The sequence below is a fragment of the Glycine soja genome, chromosome 17, assembly GCF_004193775.1.
Source record: "Glycine soja cultivar W05 chromosome 17, ASM419377v2, whole genome shotgun sequence".
Classification (NCBI taxonomy): domain Eukaryota; kingdom Viridiplantae; phylum Streptophyta; class Magnoliopsida; order Fabales; family Fabaceae; genus Glycine; species Glycine soja.
In genome coordinates, this window is record NC_041018.1 from 30,314,800 (window position 1) to 30,338,203 (window position 23,404).

Below are 23,404 nucleotides of genomic sequence, written 5' to 3' on the forward strand. Positions count from 1 at the left end.
GAACACCGGTAACATGTCTACTATCATTGTTATCATCTCCCTCTCCATCATTGGGGGTGCTACTTGAGCTGCCAGATCCCTCCACCTTTGGGCCTATTCTTTGAAAGATTCATGCTCATTCTTGCACATGTTCTGTAGCTGCATTCTATTCAGAGACATATCAGAATTGTACTGATACTGCCTAATGAAGGCAACCATTAGGTCCTTCCAAGAATGGACTCGGGAATGTTCCAGATTAGTATACCAGGTGACGGTTGCCCCAGTAAGACTTTCTTGGAAGAAATGTATCAACAATTTTTTATTTTTTGAGTATGCCCTCATTTTCCTACTGTACATTTTCAGGTGGTTCTTGGGGCAAGTAGTCCCCTTATACTTATTGAAGTCCAACACCTTGAACTTCGGAGGGATGATGACATCGGGTACTAGGCACAACTCTGCCATGTCAGCAAAGGCATAATCTCCGCCTCTTTCAATAGCCCTCAGCATTTCCTCTATATGATTGAATTCTTCCCTTTCCACCATGGCAAGAGGGACTCTTCCCACCATAAAATGGGTATGCCACCAAAGTGTTTGTGGGCAGAATTAAGGGCTCTCCAAAGTGTTTGGCAGGGGTACCCCACCAACTGCTTGCCCCTTAGTGGCGTATCCAAGGTAAGGCTGGAAGTCGGCTAAATTGTGGTGGGTACTTCATGTGTCTCCCCCATGGGTTGAGAGACATGTGCATGATCAGATTGAGGTTGTTGGCTCTCAAAGAGTATGGGAGTGGAGTTATTAACATTGTCATCAGGAGTGTGCGTAACATTGGGTGGTGTATAGTTGGGAGGCAAGCCGTATGATGGGAAGGCATGCTTGTTCTGAACTTGCCCAAAATGGGGATCACTCGTACTTCCCAACTCTTTGCCTACCTAACCTACCATATCTGAGGTTGGATGATTTATTTGGTTGAGGCTAGATGGGGGAGTTGGGTCCACCTCAGCAACGGCGCTGGTTGCGGCAACTGCAGCCACACTGACCTCCGTTATCTTCTTCATGCTCATCATGGCCTCCATCATTATGACCATTTGCTCTTTTATGGCCTCCATGTCAGCCTTCATCCGCTCTTGCACCTCCTCTATTCATTACCCTAGCTCTAACATGCGTTCGGTAAGGGCACCTTAAAGCGTGTTCTTTCCTTTTGATAACAATGATTACAGCTCAGATTTCAAGGAAAGAATGCAACCAATGAAAAGCATGGATATATGTGAATGATGCATTGTTGAAGTATTGCAAATTTTACATAGGACATAGGGTTGAATCAATTTAGATTTTCATTAAAACAACATGGTCCATCACATCTTGTCAAAGTGAAACTAGAAATAAAATATGGATGTCAATAGTCCTTATTTTTCTGCAAATTATCATGTGTTGGTAGTAGAGAAAAAAGGCGATGTAACCTGATCCATCTTCTGCCCCAACTTTTGCAAGCTGGTTACTTCCATACTTGACCTTGACTTGACGAACTTTTTTCTTAAAAGCACGTGCTTGGTTCAACCCTATAATCCAAGGAATAGAAATTTTGACTGGCAATACTTCAACAACCTATCATAGAGATGAATGACTAGGGCATACTTATGCTATGCATGGAAAATGTAATTATGAGATTGGGATGCCCGAAGAACCATCATTTCCTAGTTAACCATGCACTTGGTACCATGTTCACATGATTTAAAATAATTTTTTTTAAAAGAAATGAGTGTACAATCCCAACATGGTTGGTTTATAGCCATCATCATGGTACCCAACAGATGTAACTAAGAATGCGGTGTAGACTTTCATGCTTTATTATGACTTTCTTTTGTGCTCTTTTTTTTCATTTTTTTTGCAAAGGAAATTGCAAGGATCATGCATGAGTGAGCATAACATGCAAATGATGGGAGAATGTATGAAGTTGGTAGAACAAAAGCATGCTAAATAAAGATGTATGATAATGCAATAACTCATGCAAATGCAATGCATGAATATGATAAATGATAAATGCAGGAATGATATGTCCATTACGATGCCATGAAGAGATGCATGATGCGATCAAGGAACAAGCCAAAGTGAGTTTGCTATGTATCCCCTAATTCAAGAACCTAATGGAAGTGATCCAAAAGTTCACTTCTGGTGATAATTCCCAAGGGTGGTTTCATGTAACTTTACTGGCCTCTAGAGATATCATCCTCTTAGGTAATACATTGCAGTGATAGGCACTATCAGCGACAATGCATCACTAAAAGAGAAAAACTCTAGATGAGGCTTCACTGTCATCAAGCGAGCCAAAGACCCAGCATGACCACAGATCGACCTCCACTCCTTATGGCTCACATAGACCCGGACATAGGGCCTAATATCTCAATGTGTGTGCGAGACGTAGGTGTCATGCGTGCATAGAAAAAGTATTTCTAACTATGAATGTTGTCGATAGACAAACACACACCAAACACAACAACATAGCAAAGGTTATATACAACTATGGACAAAACAAAAGATAAAAGGGAACATAAATAAAGAAGAAGTCATGATAAGAAACATTGTGCATTGACTGAATGGCCTAACTCTCTAATGGTCCCCAGTGGAGTTACCAACTATCGTAACCTACCCTTCGACGGGGGTGCAAAAAGGCCAAAATAATAGGCCAAAGCGTTTATCTCCGATGGAGAAAACAAGAGGAGTCGCCACCAATGTTTATTCGAGGAAAACGTTAGAAAAACCAAAAAAATGAAGGTCTGTGGATTTTAAGAATAAGGGTTCGAGAGTTGTTTACGAACGAGAAAGGTATTAGCACCCCACGCGCCCGTCACAAGGGACGACAACCTTTAATCAAGTGTACAAAACATGACTTCAAAATTGTGTATTTTGCCTTTTTATATTTTTATATTTTTATATTTTTTGGGGTCAACAAGGGTGTTGCCTTTGCTCCTACGTATCCTCAGGTGTGATGAGAAATTTAGACCTACATAGTTCTTTAAGTTTGAAAGTTTGTGTATTAAATTATTTTTATGTTTTTTGAAAGATTGTTTTTAATTACGAACAAAATTCATTTTAAGACAATGGACCTTGAAACGATGTTTTAAACTTGAAAGAGGAGAGAGTCATTTAAGACGTTGGACCTTGAAATGATCTTTTGATTTTTGAAAAGATGAGAGAATCGTTAAGGCGTTGGACCTTGAAACGATCTCAAGTTATTTTAATGAAGAGAAAATAAGTTATATGTTGATTTCATCTTGATTTTATTCATTAACTTTCAATCTCTTTAAAAAGATGATTTATGACATTAACACTCGGTTAAAACTTACTTTACAAAAGAAAAGCGATTACCGATTATAGGAAAAGGAAATAAAGATGCACAAAACAATAAAGAGGACCCCTAAGGGTCCATGAATCATGTTCAAATCCTTAAAGACAAACACTAACAGGATGAAAAACGAATAACGAATGAAGAACGATTACGGTCGCAATTCGACAATGATTTAGCTTCTTTTTCTCTTCTTCCTTCTTCTTTTCTCTTCTTTCTCTCCAATACTTCACCTCTGGATCTCAGAACCTCACTCTCAGCCCCTCTTCACGCTTATTTATAGCAAAACAAGGCATTTGGGGTTATGACAGCTCGCCCAGGCGAGCTGTTACTTCATCCTGAAGCAACCTTGCTTGCCCAAGCAAGCTGAGCTCACCCAGGCGAGCTGGTTACTTCACCATGAAGTTATTTGGTGGCTTAGGCGAGCCAAAGGCTATCTTGGGCGAGCCAGGGGTCAGAAAATCTTCCAAATGATCTTTTTGCCCTCCCTTTTGGGTATTTTCCATATTCCTTACCTAAACGTTGAAAAACCTTTCGTATTGCGCAACAACTGGTGCCAAGCAGCTCAATTCGGCTAGCAAGAATCAAAACTTTAGCAAATGATAGTCCCAGATGAAATTAGGGTATGACACACGTCATGTTGTCTTTCTTGAGCACATACCCTTTTATTCACTCTATCTTTGAGGTAGAGACTTGCAGGGTTAATATTGGTACTTATACAAATCAAGATGTTCCCATGGCTTCCCAAGAACCTCCTGTGGTTGTTGATCTTCCTCCTCCTCGTTATCCTCCACATGTTTGTATGTCCATTCGATCACAAGATTTTGTTTATTCTATTTATTCTACTTCTTTTGCTTCTTTCCTAACCGCCATCCACAATTTATCTGGGCCCTCTTTCTAAAAATAGGCTATTCTTGATCCTCTTTGGCAACAAGCTAGGCAAGAGGAACTTTCTAACTTACACAAGACAACTAGTTGGGACTTGGTATCTCTTCATCCAAGAAAACATGTTATTGGGTCTTAATGAGTTTACAAGATCAAACCAAAGTCTGATGGGTCAGTTAAGTGTTATGCATAAATGTTTGCCCCACTTGTCAAGATGATTACCATTCACACGCTTAGTGCAATTGCCTTTGTTCATCAAGGGATGCCTTTCAGATGGATGTTAAAAATGAATTCTTAAATGGTGATCTCTAAGAAGAGGTCTACATGATACCTTCTTTAGGTGTTTCCCAAAATCCAGGGGATGTGTTTAAGTTAAAGAACACTCTCTATGGTCTCAAACAAGCTCCACGAGCTTGGTTTGAGAAGTTCTCCATTGTTATTGCATCTGTTAGCTTTTGTTCTAGTGATTATGATTTTGCCTTGTTTCTAAAGACCACTCTTCATGATCCTATTATACAATCCTTATATGTTGATGACATGATTTTCACAGGGGTTGATGTGGATGGGATTGTAGAGTTAAAATTACAGTTAGCAAGACAATTTGAGATAAAGGATGTAGGTCTTCTTTGTTATTTCTTAGGGATTGAAGTTGTCTATTCTCCTAGAGGTTATCTTCTTTCTCAATCTAAGTATATTGCCAACATTCTTGAACTGGCCCGTTGTCATACCCTAATTTCGTCCGGGGACCTTTGCTTGATGACAGGCGACCTTTGTTTGGTCCTTGTAAGGTGCTTGACACCCATCATTAGGCAATTTGTGAAATTCCGGGACATGCCGGAAAACAAAAGAAAATATTGATGCACAATCCGTAAGGTTCCGTAACACCCCGGAAATCAAATGGAAGCATCATTGCATAAATAGTGGGGTTCCGTAACATTCCGTGGGTCAAAAAGGAGATGATTATGTAATCCGCAAGGTTCCGTAACATTATGGAAAGAAAACAAGTATCGTTACGAAATTCGTAAGTTTCCGTAACTTTACGAAAAAAGAATCACCAAAAAAAAAGCAGAGGGGGGTGTACTTAGTAAAAATGGGGGTGTAAATAGCAGTCTGGCCCACTTGGGCCTTCTAGAAGGTTCCTCCAGAAGGCTGTTGCTTCTGAAGGAAGCAACCTGGCTCGCCTGGGCGAGCTGAGCTCGCCTGGGCGAGCTGGGCGACAACCATCTCCCCTATTTTGCTATAAATAGGGGAGGAAGTGAAGAAGAAAAGGGTTCAGCCCCTTAGGCACTTCTCTCTTTTTCGAATTTGCTTGGAAAAATTGTTTCCGTGAAGAAAATCTAAGTCGAGGCGCTTCCGAAACGTTTCCGTGAGGAATTTCGCAAAGGTTTCGACCGTTCTTCGACGTTCTTCATTCGTTCTTCATCGTTCTTCGATCTTCAACGGGTAAGTACCTCGAACCAAGCTTTTTGATTCATTCTATGTACCCGTGGTGGTCCACATTGTGTTTTGTGTATTTCTATTCTCGTTTCATTTACTTTTTATACCCCTTTTGACGTGCTTAAGCCATTTTACTTAAGTCATTTCTTGCTTAACCTAAAAATAAAATAAATTTCCACCGATCGTTTGAATTGTATTATCCATTAACTTCGGTTAAAATGAATTCCGACCGTTCGGTCGTGCCGTAACCACGTTGGAAATCAAAAAGATGTAAAATAATAATATAATAATAAAAAAAATGTCTTTTAGTAAATAAAGCGGAAAATCAATCGGACGTTTTCTCTTTGGGATTTCTCATTCTTAATTGAATTGACTAATAACTAAGGTGAAACTAAGGCTAAAATCAACTCGCCTAGTCAAGCTCGTCCATAAAAATAGGTTTTTGAAGTTTGTCATTTCAATTTCTTACTAAGTAAAATGGATCATTTTCAAGGTCCAACGCCTTAAAATGATCACCTTTTAAGTAAAAAAGAACCACTTGATAAGAAAGAACTACGTAGGTCTGATTTCCTCATCGCAATTGGGGAATACGTAGGAGCAAAGGGGAACACCCTTGTCGACCACAAAAAGAGAAAAAATATAAAAAGGGTATAAAGGATATAAAGACATAAAAAGGGAACATAAAAATCAAGGTCATGTTTGCACATTCGATTAAAGGCTGCCGTCCCTTGGGACGGACATGTGGGGTGCTAATACCTTCCCCGTGCGTAAATACAACTCCCGAACCTTTCACTTAAAAGTTCGTAGATCGCGTCTTTTCCGGTTTTTCCGACGTTTTCCTCAAATAAACGTTGGTGGCGACTCCGCGCGTATTCCTTTCGTGGAACACGCATCCCGCGAGTCACGCGTCGCCCTCCCGCCGAAGGGTAGGTTGCGACACCCGTCTTTCGGATACTCGAACATCAGATACCCCTCTTGAGCTCAATGTAAAATATGTCGCCTCCGATGGTGTCCCTTTACCTGATCCCACTTTGTATCGTACTATGGTTGGCAATTTGGTGTATCTCACTATTATTAGACTTGATATTGCTTATGTTGTGCATTTTATCAACCAGGTTTTTGTTTCTCCTACTACAATACAATTGACAACTTTTCTTTACATTCTTAGATATATTCAAGGCACTCAATTTCAAAGTCTTCTCTTTCCCTCATCTTCTTCTTTGAAGCTGTGTGCTTACTCTGATGTAGATTGGGTTGTGATCCCACTAATCGTAAGTCTACCACATGTTTTTATATTTTCCTAGGAGACTCTCTTAGCTCTTGGAAGAGCAAGGAAGAAGACATTATCTCTCGTTCTTCTATAGAAGTTGAATATCATGCCATGGCTTCTACCATTGCATAGGTAGTTTGGTTGCATTGGCTACTTTTTGACATGGGTGTTTCTCTCTTTAGACCCACTCCTATGTACTATGACAACAAGAGTGCCATCCAAATTACTCATAACTCGATCTTTCATGAGCGCAAAAAATATATTGAAATTGATTGTCTTCTTATTTGTCATCATCTTCGACATGGCACCATTACTCTGCCTTTTGTTTCTTCAGCTATGCAGATTCTTGACTTGTTCACCAAATCTCATTCTATTAAAATTTTTCATTTTTTGACTAACAAACTCTCTAAGCTTCTTGCTAATGCATCGTGAGTTTGAGGGGGATGTTAGATAATGGGTGGGTTTGGGTAAACTTATTCTAAAACAAAAACACTTATTTTAACTAAAAAATCACTTATTGTAATTTTTTAGATGTTTGAATAAACTTTTTAAAATAAGCATAAGCTAAAAATAAGTCAAAATATGCATATTTTGAGAAGCTACTTGGAGTTGATGCGGAAGCGGAAAACCCAAAACATGAAGGAGATGTTTAATGATTTTTTTGACAAAATTGTCCCTAGCTAATTTGAGGAATGACATCCAATACCCTTGGACTCATCACACAAAGACAGTGGTAATGCTCGACCTAACGTCTCAGCAGCCGCTTCTTCACCTGCTTTGTCTCTGTAGCTCACTTTGATCCCATGGTGCTCTCTTCGGTTCATGTTTGTTAATCTTTTCTTCTTCTTGTTGTTATTTGAGTTGCAGGTTCATTCTTTGTTGTACTGTGTATGTATTTGAGTTCGCGATTTTTGTTGTGGTCGAACTGTGTATGTATTTGCTTTGGTTTTTTCCCCATAAACATTTGATCTTTAAGTTTGAGATTTTTGAGTTGAACCGTATATGTATTTGAGTTCGCGGTTTTTGCTTTCTAGGTTATGTTCTTGCTTTGTTTTTATGTTGGATACAGACTTTAAAGTTAAAGTAATTAAATCTTAGGATATGTGCAGTTAAGAATTTTTATGGAGAAATTTTATTTTGCTACAAATAAATCGATAGGGTCTGTGCAATTAAAAAATGTAAGTGCAAGAGATCTAGATCCATAGATATAAGAACAGGTACAACTATGTAAATATTTAAATGGTTGTTAGCTTAATAAAAGTACTCCAAAGCCAAGCTAACTAGCAAGTGTGGAATTGTTGCTAAAGTCTGTAATTGCTACTATAGTGAATGTGGACATGACGCAACATAAACCATTGAATGGATGGATCAATAGTGTAATTGCTTCTATAGTGAATTTGGACATATAGTAAAAGTGGTATTTTTCCTTGAAAAACAAGATTTCTTCCCTTATTCTGTAGCTGACTATTTGGCATTTTATGCTAAGGATCACGACCTTGGAATTTGGCTAGAAGAGCCACCCAATTGTATTTTTGAGATGTTAGCTTTCAATTTCAATGATTGAGCTAAAATATTAATAGTAGAAGGAAATATGTAGGCACTAAGCTATGTAATTGAGCTAGTTTTAATTACAAAGTATGAAATAAGACAAGACAATAATTATGTTATTGATTATAAGGCCTAAGATGTCAGTCCAAACTATACACAACTTCTTGTTGTTTAATTAATTAGTGTGTTGTTGTTTAAGGATTATTCCTTAGCTCTTTGTATGTGTTTGCTTTGGTCTTGTGTTGTTTAATTAGTGTATTATTGTCTTGTTTATTATAATTGTATGAGAATTTTGTCTTATTAGAATGCCACCCAAAAAGGATTGTGCTAAGTAGGATGACAACAAATTTTTTTTCTAGAATATGTAACGAAGAGATAGATGTTAGACATAGGCCAAGAACACATTTTAGTAAAGAAGGGTGGAAGAATTTAGAGAAAAAATTCCACGAGAGAAAATAGTGTGCTTATGAGAATATTCAATTAAAAAACAAACAAGATGCGTTAAAAAAGGATTTTTAATCTTTTGCTAAGTTGGTTGAGAAAGACACCGCTCTTGGTTGAAATTATGAGAAACAAACCATTATAGCAGAAGAAGAATGGTGGGTTAGAAAAAGCAAGGTATGTTAATGTTTTTGTTATACTATGCAAATAAATTTGGATTTATGTTTTGATTCTATGATTTTTTTATTTACTTATTTTTACTTGATTATAGGAAGATTCAAAATATCTTGAAGTGGAAACAAAGGGGACCTAAATTCCTAGATTTGTTGCATAAATGTTTCAAGAGCACAATAGCTAAATGTACTTTCTATTTTAACGTATTAAGCACCTAATGTTGATGGTGAGGATAATGCAACACATGGAGAAACTCAATTTAATGAGAAGAACAGCCAAATGCAATGCCAACTCCTTCAAACGTGAATGCCAAGAGGAAAAGAGGCGAAAAGAAAGAAAAAAAATTGGGACAACAGATAGACTTAAAAAATCACTTGACCGTGTTGTCGATGTGTTGGATTGGGTCTGAAATACTATTGTTATAGGACCAAAACCGAAAGACCTTTACAACTATGACAAGTGTTTTTTATTATTAAATGATGTTCAACTCTTGATTAAGGGATCCCGTTTATTTTTTTGGCTATGATAATCCTAACTATCAAGGAGAATATAGTAGCATTTGTATACTTCATGGTCAATGATCCTGAGATGACCTATGAGTAGCTCAACACTTTTACTGAGTCGAACAACCCATGGGCTTGTTGTTAGCATGTTTAATACATAGGCCTAGTTTTTGTGATTCTTAAGGTTTAGACTTTTAAATATTTTATGCTTTTTTAATTATTATCCTTATCATACTTTAGTGTTTGAGTCTATGAATATTTAGACTTGATCTTTTAATGTATCAAATTGATGTCACTTTGGAATTTGCTATATGATGAAAATATTTTAATATCATCTTCTAAGTAGTGATTAGATTTAAATTTTGATTTACAGGGTGACAAATAGTTCAGATGAAAGTGAGTATAGTTCTGACATGAAAATTGGAGTGTCAAATAATAATGTTTCCATTTCATGTTGCAACGACTTTGGTTGCATTCTTAGTTACAAATCATTCATTGAAACATGTTGTGAAAGAAGAAAAAACCACTTCAATTCTAACATGTCACAAGTGGTATATGGAATTAATACATGAAAATGATAATAGGTTTTTTTAGCAACTTCGAATAAGGAAACATGTATTTATGTTATTGGTATGGGAGTTAACCAATAAACATGGATTGACACACCAAACATATTGAAGTAGAAGAAAGTGTTGTTTTCTTCTTATATATGATAGGTCTTGGATCCACATATAGAGAAGTTGAAGAACAATTTCAGCATTCTCGTGAGACCATTCATAATCATTTTTATAAAGTTTTAAAAGTTTTATACAAGTTGGGAAATCATATAATTAGACCAACGAATCCTATGCATCTTGATATTTTTGACTATATCAAAGATGACGATCGTTATTGACCTTACTTTATAGATTGTATTGGAGCAATAGATGGAACTCATATTGCAAAAATGTTCCTACTGATAAGCAATTGCCATTTTTTAATAGGAAAGGGTATACAAGAACAAATTTCATGGCCATATGTGATTTTAACATGTGTTTTACATTTGCATTGTGTGGTTGGAAAGGATCTATTCATGATCTAGGATTTTCACGAATAGTCTTCAGGAGCCAAACCTACAATTCTCTTATCCTCATGAAGGTAATTTCTATATAGCTTGAATTCTTTCTTTTTTTAATCATGAGTTTTTTTACAATATTTTATAGACTTCTTATTTATTTATAAGTAAATATTACCTTGTTGACTTGAGATATCCGACATTCAAAGGTTTCATAGGACCTTAAAGAAATACGAGATATCATATTCAACATTTTAGTTTGGCTCAAGTTTTAGATCAAGAGATGAAATACTTAATTATCATCATTCTAGCTTAAGAAGTGTTATTGAAAGAACTTTTGGTGTTTGCAAAGCTTGACACTCAAATCTCTATAATACGGGCTTGTTTTGCACTCCATAATTATGTTAGAAGGAGGGACACAAGAGATTTGGCTATTCTTGGAAACTTAGAGAATGTTAATCAGTTAGAAGCTATAGAGAAATTTTTTATGGTGGAGATAATAATGATATGGCTGATCATGAAGAATGGGAATAACCAACTCAAGCAGATGTTAGATGCATGGAAATCGTATTGAAATCAATTGCCATTAGTGTCACACAAGTTTCTTTCATGTATTTAGTTTTAAAATGAGCAAACATTTTAATTTTGATTGTTTGGTACTACAAATAATTAATGTGAGTATAGCAAATATTTTATTCTGTAAAATCTTATTAACATGGTTGTTAACTTTTAAAAAAATATATGCCGTTTTCCTTTTATCTATTAGGCATATGTGGATGTTAGCTTAATAAAAAAAATGGGCATATGGTGAATTGTATTTTTTACAAAATTTATAACAAGTGCTTTTTCCTGAACAAAAATGTTATTTTATAAGTGCTTATAAGGTCTCAAATGCAAATAGTGGCGTCAATGCAATTTTTGCTTCGGGAATGCCTCAAATGCTCAGGAATGGTGTCATGTTTGACAGGTTGAGAGCAATATGGAAGGAGAATGGGAGAAAGAGGTGAGTAAAAAAAATGAAAGATAAAGCATCACCGTAAGTAAAAAAAAAAAAAAAGCATGATAATTACTTTTCACACCTTAATTCGTGAGTAATCATTCTAATTTTTATAGGCTTTTTGTTAATAATTTTTTTTTTTTGTAAATAACTGGTATAAAATCATTTCAGAAAATAAAAAAGATAATTTTTTATGAGTTTGTGCTAAATTTTAAGGTTACAAGGACATTTCCCAATTTAGAGGATTGATGAGCTACAAATTTAGTCTTACCACAATGAAAGATGACCAATGATTAAATGAAAGAATGCGAAGATTTGTTATAGTGAATCTGCACATCATCACAACTAATCTAAAAATCGAAGATCTTGAGTTAAATAGAAACTCGTCTCAGTGAGTCATCTTCTCCCCCACAACGAGAATGAGTCACAGGGATTGGAACACAACAAATATTATCCTTTGTAAAAAGTAATAATTTATATAATTTGAACAATAATACTTTTAGAGTTTCACAACGAATCTAAAAGTCGAAGATCTTGAGTTAAATAGAAACTCGTCTCAGTGAGTCCTCTTCTCCCCACAACAAGGATGGGTCACAGGGATTGAAACACAACAAATATTATCCTTTGTAAAAAGTAATAATTTATATAATTTGAACAATAATATTTTTAGAGTTCAAGGAAGTTTTAGAAGGTGGAGATGTTGTAGAGACCATTCTCGAGTTCAAGTAAAAAATAGTTAAGTTATATATAATTTTCCATTATTCTTGAAAATAAATATGAATATGTGTACAAAAATATTGCAAAATAAATAGTTTTTATTTGTCCAAACATTTTTACTATGAATTATGTAAAATCGTTTTTTATATAATTCGAAAAATAATATTTGTAGAGTTACTAATTATAGAGATTGAAATATACAACAATATTTTTTAAAGTTATTATCACTTTTTCTGTAAATAATTATAAATCTAATAATAGCAATAACAACGATTTTCATCATAAAGAACAATAAGTACATGACTAATAATAATAGAAATGTGCAACCAATATAAACACAACGGGGAAAGAAAAAGAAGATGATGATGCATGTGAAGTGGAGGGTGCCGTGAGAAACGAATACAAAGAAAAAAAGAAGTCAAAAGTAATAGAAAGGAAAAGAAGACAAAAAATAATAGGTGAAGAAGAATTCATTAGAAAAAACAAATTAAAAACAAAAGGACAAAATTTTTCTTAAGAAATAATATTAAAAATATTTTTATAATTAAAAAAATAGTTTTAAAAGTTAAAAATATATTTGGATTTAATTAACTAAAAAATATTATGTAATTATGACAAAATAGTAACATTGTGATTTTTATAAAGAGAGAGAGATAGAAAGAGAGAGTATCACATGAGAATGACTATCTTATGTGAGAATAAGAATGATTAATTTCAATAATTGTTAGATTAGTTAAAGTATTTTAAATTCAAATTCAAATTTTATTTAATCATAAAATCTTTAAAAGATTTGTCAAATAAAAAATTATATTTTAAAAATTTAATTATGCCATTTACCAAAAAAAAATTAATTTATGTGGAGATAGCCGCCACCACCACCACCACAACCATGATTGTCACTATGATCACTGTCGTTGTCACCAGCATGACTGCTGCTGCCACCAGCAACAATGCAGAGTAATAACATAGTTGTTGTTTGATTTCTAAAAGACTTTAAACTCCACTTACCAAGACATATTTCTTCCAAGAAAAAAAAAAAGATGTCACGCTAATTAAGAAAATTAGTTACATTTAATTACATTAATTTTAATTAAAAAATATATTTTTTCTAACTTATCTTGGATTGAAACTTGATATCAAAAATAAGAAAAAATGATCAAAACTAACATCTTAAATTAAATATACATATATATATATATAAATATAAATATATATATATATATATATATATATATATAAATAAAAGATTAAGAAAAATATATATTTTTCTTCTCACATGGAGGGAGTATATCACAATTCTAAATGAATGAAATTAATAAGTACTAACAAAACTGAAAAGTATAGGAATTGACAAGCAAGGAATCATTCTTCAACTTTGAGCCTTATTCTATAAAGTTGTTTATGTTACAAAAACTGAATACAAGTAGTATAAACTTTTTCAGTACACCTAAAAAAAAATCCTTTCCTCCAATAATTACTCATTGGCCGTCGATTATAATATAGTAAAATATGGTAAACACAAAATAAAGTAAACTGAAGTCGAGAATTAAAAAGGAAAAATAATTTAGTAATGGTTACAAAAGGATTTGCTTGCGCAGGTACGTTCTAAGCCGATTTTTCGTTCCAAGCCATACTAGCCAATAATTTTCGGCTCTTGTTAAATACACCTCCATGATTCAACAAGAACAAAAAAAAAATACACCTCCATATTTGCTAAGGAAATCCTCCTTTCTTCTCGGTATAATTGGTAATAAGAGAAGAAAAGGGGGGCTTACTTAGTAAACATGAAGGTCTATTTAGCAAGAGCCTAATTTTCTATAGACTTGGGGAATATTTTCATGCCTTGTTTGTATGTGTATATAATAATAATGCCTTTTTTCTTTAGCCAGTGTGATATTGTGGCGGGGAATCGAATCCCACCCAGTTTCGTTTCTCAATGTTGGTTTAAACAAAGAGTCCAAAAAAGTGGTTTAGTGGCATTTAGAAGGATAGAATATGTGCGAGTTAATTTACTTCATCTCATCTGCTTCCTTTAACAACATAATAATATGCCTTGGTTTTATCAAAATCACATTCAAAAATATGTTCCCAAACTTGGATCTCATTCTCCTAACCCTCCTCCATGGCTCCTTCGTTATCTTTGTGCTACTCCTTGTGATCCTCACCATCCTTTTGGTTCTCTTAATCGCATTCTCCCTCGGACTCTTCTCAGTTTTCCTATTTGATTTGCACCATTTTTCATCAATCATTTTCGAATTTTCGAATATTTCAAAAACGTGGCAAAAGCGCAGGCTTGGCGAATTTGGGGCCAAGGCACAACAATATTCCAAAAGACATCATTATGTTCATCATGGCTTGAAGACTGTACAATAAGATTCAAATTCGTCATGGCTTCAGCTAGCTACTCGCTCCACGATCGTTGATCAATTCTCAAGATTCAAATTCTATATCATGTCTCATTGTCTCCAATTCTCCTATTCCAAGTAAATATTGTAAATTAAATTGACATTGAGACTTTGGGTATAATAAATAATGATAATAGAGATTTGATTCCAAAATCTCAATGTGTATGAGAATTTCTACGCTTAATTCCTAGACTGCCATTTGTACTCTTTAATGAGTACGGCTTAGAAACAGAGTTAGAGATCATATATCTTCAGAGTTAAAGAATATATTTAAGCTAACTTGCTTTGTACAAATATACTTGGTGCAATTATTTTTCCACCATTGGATACTTTAATAAAATTACATTTTCCATTAATTAATATTATGCTATTTATTTTAATTATCACATTAGTTATGCTATTTATTTTAAATTTTTGATAAAATAGTTCATCTTTAAATAAAAAAATGAGTTAAAAATTAACTAAAATACTTAAAATGTAGTTGCTAAAATTCTATTTTCGTTTAAAATATAAAAAAAAGAATATAAAAATCACTTAAAAATGTAATTGCTTAAAATTCTATTTTCGTTTACTCTATGTCATCTTAAATTTATCAATTAATTAGTTGAACAACTAATTTTATTAAATTCTCTTTAAAAAAAACTATTTTTAGTAAACGTGTACTTTAATGAGCATTAACTTTTCATAAGCAAACATTAACTACATATTGACATTTGACTTTCAAATAATATTTCAGATATTTTTGTCAAGCACAACCTTTATCACAATCCAAATTAACTCCATAGAAATATTTTGGGATTTTCTTCTAGCACTAACCATTTTTCTTATACACCCAGTAGTGAGAGAGAAATTCCAAAAATACCCTTTCGTAAGGCTCATACAGATTGGGTTTGCCCACATTAAAGCACCCTAATCCACACAGACTTCAGTGGCTGAAGGATTGTGGAGACATAAGGGTGACCAAACAAGTTTTGGTTTCTTTTTCCGTTGGTAAATACAAGGATGAGGTTCTTTGTGATGTGGTACCTATGCATGTTGGACATATACTTCTAAGGTGTCCATGACAATTTGATAGAAAGGTTACACGTGATGGTTACAAAAATAGATATGCTCTTGTTTTGAACAATCACACCATTGTGTTAACACCTCTCTGACCTGTTGAGGCCTATGCTAATTAAATCAAAATTGTAAGAGAGTGTAAGTTGAGAGAAGAAAAATTGAGCATTCAAGAAAAAGACAGGAAAGAAAAGAAAAGTGAGAGTGAGCAAAAGAAATAAAAGAATAAAAAAAAAGTGTTGGACACGTGACCTCAATAACTTAAGAGGGGGGTAAAATAAGTCTTACAAAATTTTCCCACTAACAAACTTTACCCCTTTTTAAATGATAGGCTCAAAATGTAGAAGAAGAAACAACAATAAATTTAATCAATATTCTTTAAACACACAAGACAAAATTGAATGCAATAAAATAGATGAGATAATGGAAGAGAGAAATGCAAACTCAATTTATACTAGTTCGGTCACTTCCCGTGCCTATGTCCAATCCTCAAGCAACCCACTTGAGATTTTCTATTATCTCTGTAAATCCTTTATAGACTTTGAGCACACCTTGGGATCCTTCACCTTTGTGTTCAAGATTCTCTAAAAGACCACCAGTCTCTTGATTACAATTCTCACAATCCAAGAGACAACTAGTCTCTTGATTACAACTGAGTTTCTGAGATGAACAAAAATATTTCTCTCCTATAGAGTAGATGATACAAATTGAAGATCCTAGAGGAATTTCTCTCTTTTAGAGATGATAATACAACTTGAAGTTCCTAGATGAATTCTCAATAGATTTTCAAGTTTTTGCCCAATAGTTGTTGAGAGAGCATTTGACAATTAAGTTCTCTTAGAAATCTCTCTCTTTCTTTTCGAAGTCAAACACACATATATATAGGCCCATTGTGCCTTTTCAAAATGATTTGAAGAGATGTGTCTTTTCAAAAAGTTTTTCTGAGATTTTTAAATTTCAAATTTCAAATTTCAAACTTTTTGAAATATCTTTTTAAAATAATTTTACTTCTGGTAATCGATTACACTGTCTGGTAATCAATTACCTGTGAAAAAATGTCTTTATCAAAAAATGTTAAAAGTATTCTAAAACCTTTTTATAATCAATTTAAAAACTATGTTGTGAGGCCAAATCTTTCCAATCACTAAGAGACTCTTTTAACAAAGATAGACTAAGACTTAGCTTTATTCTTGATCTTTGTGTTGGCCAAGTGACCTCAATAACTTAAGAGAGGGGTGAATTAAGTCTTACAAAATTCTCCACTAACAAGCTTTTAACCCCCTTTTTAAATGATAGGCTCGCAATAAAATAAATAAGATAAGGGAAGAGAGAATTGCAAACTCGATTTATACTGGTTTGGCCACTTCCCGTGCCTACGTCCAATCCTCAAGCAACCCACTTGAGATTTTTCACTATATCTGTAAATCCTTTACAGACTTTGAACAAACCTTGGGATCCCTCACCCTTGTGTTCAAGATTCTCCAAGAGACAACCCGTTTCTTGATTACAATTCTCACAATCCAAGAGACAACTAGTCTCTTGATTACAACTGACTTTTTGAGATGAACAAAAAAAATTTTCTCCTTTAGAGTGGATGATACAAATTTAAGATTCTAGAGGAATTTCTCTTTTTTAGAGATGATAATACAATTTGAAGTTCCTAGATGAATTCTCAATAGATTTGCAAGTGTTTACCCAAGAGTTGTTGAGAGAGCATTTGACAATTAAGTTCTCTTGGATATATCTCTCTGAAGTCAAACACACCTATATATAGGCACATCGTGCCTTTTCAAAATGGTTTGAAGATATGTGTCTTTTCAAAAAGTTTTTCTGAAATTTTCTCACTGGTAATCGATTACAGGATTATGGTAATCGATTACACAGTTATATTTTGAAGGGTCATGACTTTTCAAAGCATTTTCTTAAGTGTCGTTATTGGTAATTGATTACAAACATTTGGTAATCGAGTACAAGATTCAAAATTCAAATTTCAAAACCCTTCTAAAAGCTGATTTTCAAAATTATCTTTTGGTAATCAATTACACTGCCTGGTAATCAATTACCAGAGCCTTGGATGTTGGAAACAATGTGTTTTGAGGCAAAAGCTTGATCAACCAATGAGATTGTTGGAGGCCTTATCTTTTTCTTGATCTTGTTTGCTTGTCCTTGAATTAATCTTGAAGCAATGCTTAACCTTTGAATGTTTGTTAAAGCAACCTTGTATTAATCTTGAAGCAATGCTTAACCTTTGAATGTTTGTTGAAGCAACCTTGTTTGATTCTACTTTGGCATCATCAAAACCATGTATTCATCCATTCACATTCTCCCCCTTTTTGATGATGACAATCATTATCAAGTGAATTCTTTTCGACATCATCAAAACTTGCTTGATTCACACTTTGTTTTCTTGGTCTTGATTTAATCTTGAAGCAATCTCTGTTTGCTTAACCTTGAATGTTTCTTGAAGCAATCTTGTTTGATTATACTTTGGCATCATCAAAAACCTGTATTCATACATTCACAAAAAGAAAAGAGAAATAAGAAAGTGAGTGCATTTGCAAAGACAAGAGAGGTTGAGAGAGCTTTGATGGCTAGAGAGCAGCTACTTGTACTCATGTACAAGGATGTTTATTTTACTAATGATCTTAACTCTTCTTTACCTTGTGAGGTTGTTTCCTTGTTACAAGAATCTGTTGATGTTTTTATAGAAGAAATTTCATATGGATTACCTCCTTTAAGAGGTATTGAGCATCAAATTGACTTCATTTCTCATGTTTCACTTCCAAATAGGTTAGCCTATAACTCAAGTCCAAAAGAAGCAAAGGAGATTCAAAGGCAAGTTGATGAGTTCTTGCAAAAGGAATTTGCAAGGGAAAGTCTTAGCTCACATTTTGTTCCTGTGATCTTGGTTCCAAAGAAAGAGGGGACATGGCGCATGTGTACACACTGTCGAGTCATAAATAAAGTCACTATAAAGTATAGATATCATATCCCTAGATTGGATTGTATGCTTGATGAATTGCATGGTTTGTGTGTGTTTTCTAAAATAGATTTGAAGAGTGGATACTATCAAATCCGCATGAAAGAAGGTGATGAATGAAAAACAACTTTTAAAACAAAATATGGTTTATATGAGTTGTTGGTGATGTCATTTGGTTTAACTAATGAACTTAGTACCTTCATGAAGTTAATGAACCATGTTTGGTGTGATTTCATTGGGAAATTTGTTGTGGTGTATTTTGATGACATTTTGATCTATAGCAAAACATTAGAGGAACATGTTGATTATTTACATGTTTCTTTTAATGTTTTGAGAGAAAATAAATTGCATGTCAATCTTAAAAAATGTTCTTTTTGCCTTGAATCTGTTGCATTCTTGGGTTTTGTCATTAGCTCAAAAGGAATAAGTGTGGATGAAGGAAAGGTAAAGGCAATTAGGGAATGGCCTATACCTAAGAATGCTAATGAGGTAAGAAGTTTTCATGGTTTAGCAAGTTTTTATAAAAGATTTGTGAAGAACTTTAGTTCACTGGCTGCACCTTTAAATGAACTTGTCAAAAAGAATTTAAAAAACCATGAGAAGTGCTTGCCACATGTTGAGTTTGCTTATAATAGGTCTGCTCATTCTACTACTTTTTATTTTCCTTTCGAAGTTGTGTGTTTGGCTTTAATCTTTTGGCTCCTTTGGATATCTTACTTTTGCCTTCTAATGAGTATGCTAGTTTTGATGGTAAGAAAAAGGCAGATTCTATCAAAGAGTTGCATGCAAAATTTCAAGCCAATATTGAGAAGAAAAATGAACAATATGCAAAACAAACAAATAAGGGTCGCATCAAAGTTATATTTGAACCAGGAGATTGGGTCTGGGGTTCATATGAGGAAGGAAAGGTTTCCTGCTCAAAGAAAATCCAAGTTGCAACCAAGAGGAGATAGACATTTTAAAGTTTTAGAAAAGATAAATGACAATGCTTACAAGTTAGACTTCCCGAAAAATATGGTAACATAAGTACTACATTTAATGTGGTTGATCTATCTTTCTTTGATGTAGGTAACCAATCATATTCGAAGATGAATTCTTTTGAAGAGGAAGGGAATGATGAAGGTGCAACTAGATTCTAGAGTCTAAATTAGAGTTATTAGTATGAGTATAAATAGACTCCTTATCCGTATGTCCAATCGTGTGACTTTCAGGTTGTTAACACGATACTCTAACCAACTATGTTATAAAATAATTAATATCATTATACATAACACTAAAATTTATAATGTATATGTAATGCACATATAAGTTTACATAATAATTTTTATGACAATTAATTTTGATCTAATAATTAATTTTTATACATATATAAATTTTTATTAAACTTATGTTTTTTATTTAAAATTTATATATGTAAAAAAATACATTATTAGATCAAAATTAATTGTAATAAGACCAAAAACATAAATCTACTTAATATAATAATATTTACATAAATATTATAAAAAATATAACTAAATTTATTAAAAAAATATTAAAAATATTTGTTTTAAATATATTTTTTTAAAAAATTAGATCATACTGCTTCACAATCCATATGTTTATTAGAAGGGATAATTTTTTAAAAAAATGTTGGGTACAAAGGCCAAATATTTTTTATACCAATCTTGAATATACAGTAACAGATTCTAGCTGGCTCAAACTGCTTGTAAAAAAAAAAAAATTTGGCTCAAACAAAATTGCTTCCGATTGTATTTTCTTTCCCGAAAAACATAACTAACTATCTTCTATTAATTCGAACGTTTTTTTTTGTTAACTAGTTTTCAACCACGTGCAATGAAAGGTATAAATAATAAGATCAAATATTTTATTGTGTTAAATTATTTAATTACTGTACGTATATTTTATTGCTAAATTATTTAATTATTGTTAAATTATATTATTTTAAGCATTAAATTGCAAGATTGTTAATGTAATTATTGTTAAACTAAATTATTGCAAGGATTTTTTAAATTTTATATTTTAGGTAAACTTAAAATTTATTTTATTTAATTTATATTAGAATAATAAGTCTTATTAATTTTTAAATAAGTTTAGAAAATAAGAGATTATTTCATTAAATTTATATTAAATCAAGGATGTTATAAGTAAAGTTTGTTTTATATTACACTTCAACTATATGTCACTAAAAAAAATTGAACTATATTTCAGTCAACGGTTTTAATAAAAAATTTAATTAAGTCATTTATAATTTTATAGCTAAAAATAATTTGTTATATCAAAAATAGCTTTCTATATTTTCTTAACCTTATATTATTTTTTTCACTGTAGTGTACACTTTTATAAAAATATTTTTTTTGATAAAATTACTTTTATTTAAATAGTCAAATTAATAAATAAAAATATTACTAAAGTTAATTAATATTATTATTTTTATAAAATAATTAATATTTTACAAATGTCATAATATACATTAAAGTAATATTAGAAGCAAAAATAATTCTAACATCAAAAGTGCATCCCGTCTAGCTATAGTAAGCCTTTTTCATTTTTTTAAAAGTGATATAGTCCATCCAATACACTTTAAAAAGTGTAGGAGGAACTCATTGATTTGTTTTCGCTTTGTTTTTGGAAGGTAATTTTTTTTTATTAGCAAAAGGACCGAAGCCCTAGCTAAATTTTTGGAAGGTAGCTTGGGTGGGAAAAAATCTTCTCACACGATAACATGTGTCCTTTGAAAATATCTGGACCCTTACAAACTTGACAGTTGTCCTTCAATAGGTTCTTAAATTTATATAGGGATGATTAAAAGGTTCAATTTGAGATTTAATTTGTCCAAATAAATGTGAATTATATATGGCAAAGATATCATTGTTGGAGCAAGTAAAGTCCTCCACATATACTCACTCACTCTATGTTAGAGAATAAGAGAAGATGAAAGAATTGATTAAAAAAATAAAGGGAACTTAGAATTCTGAATTAAAACTTCTGCACTCTCATATATCTCATTCATGATCACTATTATTTTTATACACACTGCATATGTAACTACAACAACCTTCATAGCTGTCAATCTAACTAACTCCTAACTAACTAACTGAATTACAACATACATCAACATCCCTCCTTAATTCATATTAGTCAAGGATGTCACTCCTAACTTGTCTCTCAATTCCTTGAACTTGATAGACTTCAATGGCTTAGTTAGTATGCCTGCAACTTGATCTTCAGACCTGCAAAACTCCAATTCAAGCTTCTCCTTACTCACTTGATCACGCAGGAAATGAAACTTGGTTTCAATATGTTTACTCCTGCCATGTGCCACAGGATGCTTAGCTAAATCAATTGCTGATTTGTTATCCATCAATAACCTCATAGGACTTCAATTTCTCAAGTTTAGTTCTTCCATTAAAGCTTCCAGCCATAGAGCTTGACAGGCTGCCATAGAGCTTGACAGGCTGCCATAGCAGCAGCAATATATTCTGCTTCACATGTTGACAAAACAACTACACTCTGCTTCTTTGAGCACCAAGAGATTGGTGATGTTCCAAATTTGAAAACATAACCAGTAGTGCTTTTTCTATCATCCTGATCACCACACCAATCTGAATCACTATAACCAAACACTTCTCCTTCTATATTCTTCTGACTGTAAGGATATAAAATACCAAGATCCAATGTTCCTTTCACATACCTCAGAATCCTCTTTGCTGCCAAGAAGTGAGGTGTCTTTGGTTTCTCCATAAACCTGCTTATCAATCCAACACAATAGGCAATATCAGGTCTGGTGTACATAGGTACCTCAATGAGCCTACAATTTGCTTGTACAAGGTAGGATCAACTTCTTTCTCATCCCCATCTATTTGCAGCTTAATTCCAGTTTCAGTTAGTGTGATAACAGAATTGCAATCCATCATATTGAACCTCTTTAGGATGTCTTCTGCATACTTCTTTTGATGCATGAAAATCCCTTTACTGGTAGAAACAAATTCAATACCCAGGAAGTATGATAGTTCACCAAGATCAGACATCTCAAATTCATCCATTATTCTTCCTTTGAACACTCTTATATCTTCTTTACTACTGCCAGTCACTAGCAAATCATCTACATAGACACATATTATCAAAAACTCACCAGAATAAGTGTTTCTGACATAGACTCCATGCTCAGTAGTGCACTTGGTGAAATTCTACTGGACTAGGAAGCTATCAATTTTCATATTCCAGGCTCTAGGAGCCTGCTTGAGGCCATATAGTGCCTTATTCAACTTGTAGACTTTATCCTCTTGTCCTGCAACTACATAACCTGGTGGTTGAGTTATGTAGACTTCTTCTTCAAGTGGTCCATTCAAAAATGCTGACTTCACATCTAGTTGATATAGAGACCAGTTTCTGTTGCAAGCAGCTGCCACAATGAGCCTAACAGTTTCAAGTCTTGCAACTGGAGCGAACACCTCATTGTAATCCAAGCCATGTTTTTGCAGAAATCCCCTTACTACTAATCTTGCCTTATACTACTAATCTTGCCTTATACTTGGACAAATCTCCATTAGGCTTTACTTTAGTCTTATAGACCTACTTCACATCAATTGGTCTTTTTCCTTGAGGCAAATGGACTAAC

At 33.4% G+C, this 23,404-nt stretch overlaps 1 protein-coding gene and 1 long non-coding RNA gene across 2 annotated transcripts; one reads left to right on the forward strand and one right to left on the reverse strand.

The window, feature by feature from the left end:
- Positions 1–7,652: 7,652 nt before the first annotated feature.
- On the forward strand, positions 7,653–9,750 carry LOC114393253. The gene is made up of 2 exons (XR_003662509.1): positions 7,653–9,074; positions 9,169–9,750. It is a non-coding gene; the product is annotated as an uncharacterized LOC114393253 (long non-coding RNA).
- Positions 9,751–22,191: 12,441 nt separating this feature from the next.
- LOC114391629 (uncharacterized mitochondrial protein AtMg00810-like) lies at positions 22,192–22,829 on the reverse strand. Its single transcript, XM_028352613.1, has 2 exons — positions 22,612–22,829; positions 22,192–22,531 (listed from the first exon to the last, which is right to left on the reverse strand). The coding sequence occupies exons 1-2, from the start codon at positions 22,827–22,829 to the stop codon at positions 22,192–22,194; spliced, it is 558 nt and encodes a 185-aa protein (XP_028208414.1).
- Between the last annotated feature and the right edge of the window lie 575 nt (positions 22,830–23,404).

What these genes read in the sequence shown, in the direction of transcription:
- LOC114391629 (XM_028352613.1), bottom strand. Translation starts at nt 22,829, where the DNA reads ATGGATGAATTTGAGATGTCTGATCTTGGTGAACTATCATACTTCCTG. An exon ending in AAAGAAGTTGATCCTACCTT is followed by an intron (nt 22,532 to 22,611) that starts GTACAAGCAAAT and finishes ATTGATAAGCAG; the next exon opens with GTTTATGGAGAAACCAAAGA.